Raw genomic sequence first — 7,043 nt, forward strand, 5'->3', positions numbered from 1 at the left:
AACTTTATTGTTAATTTGATCCTTCGAATTATGTTCATTATTCTTATTACTATGACAAAAATGAGCGTGTCTTTATTTTTGAACTCTTTTTTTTTTTTGATAATTAACTGCTTTATTACCAAAGAATATATACAAGCATAACTCCTAAGTTTGGATATGAAGCCCCAAACTTAGCAACACCTCTACCTCAAAGACTACTCTAAGGATAATAGTTAAGCTTTTGTAAACTATTACTCAATCTACTATGATTATAACCTATACATTGTATGTCTCTAACTATTTGTCTAGTAATGTCTTCATTACTTCTTTTAATCTTCTGAAAAAGCCTCCTGTTCCTTTCCAGTCATATATGATACACTGCTCCTATCATGCACAGTCTGTACAGCATGGTTTTGAATCCATTACCTTTCACCTGTTCTGCTGCCCATTTGATCTCCTCATCCCAGCTTGTTGGTTCTCTGTTAATTGCCATCCACTTCAGTAACCTTATCCAAATGTCTTCTGAGAAGCTGCAAGTAAAGAATATGTGGCTATGATTTTCCATCTCATGTTCACTTAGTGGACATTCTGGGCTAACTTGCATTCCCCATCCTATCAGTCTATCTTTTGTGTATAATTTCCCCTGTACTGCCAAATACAAGATAAATTTCCATTTTGGACTGCTTCTGTTGTTGCACAACATTCGACTCCAGTTCACCTTCAGGAATTCCCCTCTTAGTTGCTTATACATTTCTCTAATGGTAAATGAATCAGCTTGCATTGCCCTTTTAGTGTCCAATCCTGCGTCAGTCATGTATTTCCCTACTTGCAAGATCTTCCTTATGATCCAGGAAGCCTGTTTTGCATCAACTTCCCATGGTTTCCTTCCTTTTATATAATATGCATGCACCCATTTAATCCATAGCTTATCTTTTTTCTTACCTATGTTCCATAGATGTTTCAACAAAGCTGCCCGGTTCCATGTATTGAGGTCTGTGACATTTAGTCCTCCTTTAGTTTTAGGTCTGCACAGCTTGTCCCATGCCACTAAAGCCTTCTTGCTTGAGTTGGTGTCACCAGTCCATAGGAATTTCCTGCATATTGCTTCCACCTGCTGAATGATCTTCTTTGGTAAGGGAAAAATCTGCGACCAGAAAGACTATATAGCAATAAGCACACTTTTGATTAGTTGTAATCTTCCTGCATAGCTCAAGAACTTCACTGTCCATTATTTAATTCTTCCCAGCATTTTGTCTAACAATGGTTGGCATTGGCTAATTGATAGCCTTTTTGTACTTAAAGGCACACCTAAATATCTAAAAGGCAGTTCTCCAATGCTAAACCCAGTGATTTTAGTAATCTCCTGTTGTTCTTCATTTGAGACACCTCCAAAATAAATGTTGCTTTTGGTCTGATTTGCCACTAATCCTGAAGCTTGTGAAAAACTGTTGAAGCATTCATATAATAGTTGCACAGACACCCTATCACCCCGGCAAAAAAGTAGCAGGTCATCAGCAAAACTAAGCTGAATAATACCGGTTTCTCACATCTTGGGTGATAATTGAAGTTAGGTTGCTCCTTTAAATTCTTTAAACTTCTGGTCAAGTATTCCATTGCTAGGACAAAAAGCAATGGGGACATGGGGTCTCCCTGTCTCACCCCTCTCTTAGCCTCAAATGGAACAGTTGGACAACCATTTATATTAATATAATATGACACTGTTCTAATGCACTCCATAATTCATCCTACAAACTTTTTAGGAAAACACAACCCATCAAGCACCTGCTCCAAATAGATCCATTCCAATGAGTCATATGCCTTCTGCATGTCTATCTTGATCATGCATCTAGGTGAGACTCCCTTCCTTCCATATCCTTTTATTAGTTCATGACTGAGCAGTATATTATCCACCAATCCTCTCCCAGGAACAAAAGCTGCCTGACTTCCATCTACCAGTGTGTTCATGACCCTCCTCAACCTACCTGTCAACATTTTGGATATAATTTTGTATAAGGTAGTACAACAAGAAATTGGTCTGTATTCTTTAATGGAAGTTGGGTTCTTTACTTTGGGAATGAGAGTAACAGCTGTGCAATTTATTGGCTTGAACATTTTCCCAGTGCTAAAGAACTGTAGAACTGCCTTTGCTATTTCATCTCCATTCATACTCCAAGTCTTTTTGAAAAAACATGCATTAAACCCATCTCCCCCAGGTGCCTTCATATCATCAATACTCTTGAGAGCTTCATATACATCCTCCTTGTTAAAAAGAGCTATGAGTCCCAACTGTTGCTTCCTGCTTAACATTGGCCCCTTCCTTATCTTCCCATGGTGTATGGCAGGTATGTTTCCACATGTTGAACCCAGTAGGTTTTTGTAAAAGTTGACAATTTCATTTTCAATCTCTTGACAGTTTGTTAAGGTATTACCCTTACTATCAATAAGCTTTGTGATTTGATTCCGAGCCTTCCTTCCTTTCATGCTTGCAAAGAAGTAAGCAGTATTTGAGTCCCCCAGCTGTAGCCATTGTATTCTTGACTTCTGTTTGTATATTGCTTCCTCAATTTTATCCCACTTCTTCAGTTGTTGAATCATCACTTTCTCCACTTCAAATAGCCTTGATGGTGCATTATGATCTTTCATTCTGCCTTGTACTTCTTGTAGTTTGTCTCTTATACTCTTTATCTTCAGCTTAACATTCATGAACTCTTTGTTATTTAGTTGTTTAAGAGCTGCTTTGACATGCTTCAGATTCTTCCATATGTCTTCCATTGTCCCTGCTTTCCATTTCCAATTAGATTCCACAATATGTCTAAAGTCAGGGTGATCTACCATACAGTTATAGAACTTGAAAGGCCTTCTCTTATTATCACTTTCCACACTTGTTTCCATACCCAAGGGGGAATGATATGAGAAACCAGGGTTCATGACATGCACTTGTCGAGAAGGCATATTTAGTATCCATTTATCATTCACCAAGGCTCTATCAATCCTACTAAAAACATGGCTATTTGTCCATGTATACGATCTGCCTATTGTGGGTAGTTCAGCTAAGTTGCATTCCTCAACCACTTCTCTAAAATCTTTTGTTTCACTATCCAGTACATCCCTGCCTTGCATTCTGTCTTCATCTCCAAAAATTGAGTTGAAATCTCCCATCAATAACCATGGCTCTTTAACTTGTTTCTCAATGATCCTTATCATCTCCCATAATTCCTTCCTATCATTTATATTATGTAGACCATATATTGTAGAGAATTGGAATTCTATAATACTTTTAAAGTTCTTCACAGTCCCATGTATCAGCTGTGCATAACTTCCTGTCATTGTGAACTGAACTATATTTGGATTCCACAGCACCCATATTCTTCCTTTACAAGTATTGGATACATTGTGGCACCATTTCCATCCAGGTAATATTTTTGTAATTATCTTCTCAGCTTTTGCTTCACTTACTCTATGTTCATATATAGCTATAATTTCTACTTTATTAGTCTTCACAAACTCCTTTAGCTCCTTGTGCTTGAATATTTTATTAAAACCTCTAACATTCCATGTTACTATCATTAATCAACTGTATTGTTTTGTGTACCTCGTCTGCCATCCCTCCTCTACTTGTGCTGCATTCTGTATTCCTCTTGATAGCTTGCTCCTGGTTTGTATCTCTTAAACTGCTAAAGCCATTCACCACTTGTATTTGATTCTCAGGAACAAATATTTTTTGTCCTTTAGCTGCTGATTTGCTTTTAACTTGCTGCCATTGTTCATCAGTTGCTTCACCTTTAGCATTTTCTTGTCCCTGCACATTTGCTCTTGCAATCATTTCCTGGTGCTGTTGGCTTTGGTTTCCTGCTCTTGTGTTAACTGGCTTCCATTCAGTCCTTTGCTTAACTGGTGCTTTGTGTTGTTGTTGTTCTTGCTTCCTGTCTGGTGTTGTGTAGACCTGCTGCTGTTGTTGGCAATTATGCCCTATCCTCATACACTTTGCACAATAGCTGGGCTTCCAGTCATACCATACTTCTTGCACTATTACTCTACCTTTGGGGTCTTTCACTTTGATGTTCTTTGGTAGCTCCTTAGTAACATCTACCTCCGCTAATATTCTTGCATAGGAAATTCTGTCAATATTTGAAGTGCAAGCATCTGCATATATGGGTTGGCTTAGGACACTTCCAATTTTACTCAATGCTTTTGCACTCAGCAACTCAAAGGCAGGTTTGGCAGCTTTACCCAAATTGGTACTGTTTTTACATCTTCTTCATCAAAGTCGAAATCATCATCCCATTGCTTAACTACAACAGGCCTGTTATTCAGCATATGAGGTCCCGAGTACATCACCATATTCCTTTCTTCTAGGTTTGCAAAATTCACCACAAAGTATCCTTCATTATGGTAGTATATCTTAGGTTTAACTGAGTAGCTCCCCTGCCCAGCTATAAACCTTTCCATAGCCCCAATTGTTGGTGTTCCACCAATGACATGTATGATAAATAATAATTTTACTTAAAAGTATATGTTGAATTATTGTAACGACCCGACTGGTCATTTTGAGAATCTGCACTTCGCTCGGTGATTTAGAACCAAACTCTGTGTTTAAGCCTTACTCGATTTCCGTGCACAGTTTGGCTATTTGTGACGACCCAATTTCATATTAGGCCGTGATGGCGCCCAACATCATTGTTAAGCAAGCCAACACTAATTAAACAAAAAATCTCCCAAATAGTGTAAGACTGCAGCTGCTGCAGAATGGCTCGAAGGGGGCAGCTCATCGATAGTCTCGGAGTGGAAAATTAATCTATGCGCCGAGCTGGTCTCACGATGCACCAGCCTTAAATCCTGTACAATCAAGTACAGAAGCGTAGCATGAGTACATAAAAATATGTACCCAGTAAGTATCTAGTCTAACCTCGAAGAAGTAGTAACGAGGGGTCGACTTCGACACATACTATGGCCAATAAAGTAATAATGTATGATTCTAAATAAACACAATATACATAAATACAAAAAAATAAAATAACTCAGAACAAGAAATAATTGAACAGTTCTTCCATTATTTTCGAGAAACTAACACAGTTCCTTCAATTTTTGCAAATGAATCTCTAAAATAGTAAATTTATACAATTATAGAAAGGCTTCCAATTCTAATATCATACACAAATTCCACTGAGAACGTTCAGCCCGATCTGACATAAATATAAATTGTGCATTACCGAGGGTTGAACGACGCGAACCATAGATGCATCTATTACCTCGCTCACGAATCATTCATGTGACGCGGTCAAACATAAATTTAAAGAATTACCCCGCTCGCAAATCATTCATGCGACGAGGTCAAATATAAATGTAAAGGATTACCCCACTCGCGAATCATACCTGCGACGCGGTTGCACATAGGTTTCTTAAGTTATTCTAGTATTCTTCCATTCTTTTAAAAATACGAAGTTCAAATTAAAACCATTAAGGTCCCAATTTTTCTAACAATTTCAACTTCCTCAAAAACGTTTAGCAAACCACTAAATCCCACTACTTAACAAGGCAAACAATAAATATAAATTGGTAACCATATCAACAAGGCATGATGTAGGCCTAACCAACTCGGACATAGGCATAGTTAGTAGCTACGTACGGGCTCTCGTCACCTAGTGCGTACGTAGCCCCCACAAATAATGACATATTATTTAAATTCACCTATGGAGAAATTACCCTCTTGCAAGGTTAGAAAAGAGACTTCCCTCGCTTCAAGGCCTACTTCCGGTCCAAGCTTATGCCCGAAACCCTCAATTCGGTGACGAACGATCCAAAACTATTCAAATAGGGTAAAGACTAATCAATATAGGCTTAAAAGTTCGTATCCCATCTGTTAATAAATTTCCCAATTCAATTTGCAAGATTCCTAAAAATTCATCTCCGGAACCACGTGCCCGAAACATAAATATATAATTTTTACCCACAACCTAAGGAACATAAATATATAATTTTTACCATGTTCCATAACCATTTTCGTGGTAAAACTTCATTTTTATCAAAACCCTAGGTTTTCCTCTAGACCCATAATTTTCACTAAAGTCTACATGTTAATCTACCCATAATTTAAGTATTTAACTCACACGTGGTAGAAATCACTTACCTCTAAAAGCTAGGTGAAAATTCCTCTCAAGAAGCTCCATGAATCGCCTAAGGAGTGAGTAAAATGTGTAAAAATTGGTCTATGTCCCGTATTAAATGAACCTCACTACCTTCAGCTTTTTCGCACCTGCGGGGAGTTGGCCGCACCTGCGGTCCCGCACCTACGGAAAAACCATCGCAGGTTCACATCTTCCCCTACTGGCCAAGCTCAGCATCTGCGGGCTCAAGGGACCGCATCACCGCAAAGGCTCGCACCTGCAGCCACTGATCTCGCACCTGCGGTCGCGCAAGTGCGTCAAAAAGTCCGCACCGACGGTGCCAGGGCTGTCCTCCCTCTTCCACTTCCGCGGCTCGAATAGTATCCCAGGCCCCCGAGGCCCCATCCGAACATACCAACAATTTTGGAATCATAAGACGGACTCGCTCGAACTCTCGTAATGCCCGAGACAACATTAAAACTAAGAATCGCAACCCAAAACCAATGAATCAAACTTAAGAACTTCAAGTTCTTCATTTCACTTCTAATGCGCCGAAACGTACTTAAACTATTCAGAATGACACCAAATTTTGTGTGCAAGTCTTAAATGATATTAAGGAACTATTCGTGGTCTCGAAATTCTGTTTGGACCTCAGTATCACAAAAATGCGTTCCAAACCAAATTTAAAGAACTTCTAAAACCTTCAAGAACCAACTTTCACTATTGGGTGCCGAAACGCTCCCGGATCATCAAATACCCGGTCCGAGCATATACCCAAGTTCGAAATCATCATACGAACCTATTGTAACCATCAAATCCCGATTCCGAGGTTGTTTACTCAAAATGTTGACCAAAGTCAAACTTGCCCGTTTTGGCTAACCTTAAGGAACCAAGTGTTCCTATATCACTCAGAACTCTCCCAAATCCCGAACCAACTATCCCCGCAAGTCACAAATTAGT

The 7,043-nt window shown here is 39.0% G+C and overlaps 1 protein-coding gene across 1 annotated transcript; it reads right to left on the reverse strand.

The window, feature by feature from the left end:
• Positions 1-343: 343 nt before the first annotated feature.
• Positions 344-6,488, reverse strand: LOC109236386. Its single transcript, XM_019402561.1, has 4 exons — positions 6,361-6,488; positions 3,572-4,220; positions 1,762-3,501; positions 344-1,123 (listed from the first exon to the last, which is right to left on the reverse strand). The coding sequence occupies exons 1-4, from the start codon at positions 6,486-6,488 to the stop codon at positions 344-346; spliced, it is 3,297 nt and encodes a 1,098-aa protein (XP_019258106.1).
• Positions 6,489-7,043: the final 555 nt, after the last annotated feature.

The sequence above is a fragment of the Nicotiana attenuata genome, unplaced genomic scaffold (genome assembly GCF_001879085.1).
Source record: "Nicotiana attenuata strain UT unplaced genomic scaffold, NIATTr2, whole genome shotgun sequence".
Taxonomy (NCBI): Eukaryota; Viridiplantae; Streptophyta; class Magnoliopsida; order Solanales; family Solanaceae; genus Nicotiana; species Nicotiana attenuata.

Coding starts and splice junctions, on each gene's coding strand:
- LOC109236386 (XM_019402561.1), bottom strand. CDS start 6,488: ATGGGGCCTCGGGGGCCTGGGATACTATTCGAGCCGCGGAAGTGGAAG. Junction 4,221..6,360: donor TGCGAGATCAGTGGCTGCAG/GTGCGAGCCTTT, acceptor ATGTAAAAACAG/TACCAATTTGGGTAAAGCTG. Junction 1,124..1,761: donor AATGGATCTATTTGGAGCAG/GTGCTTGATGGG, acceptor TTCTGGTCGCAG/ATTTTTCCCTTACCAAAGAA.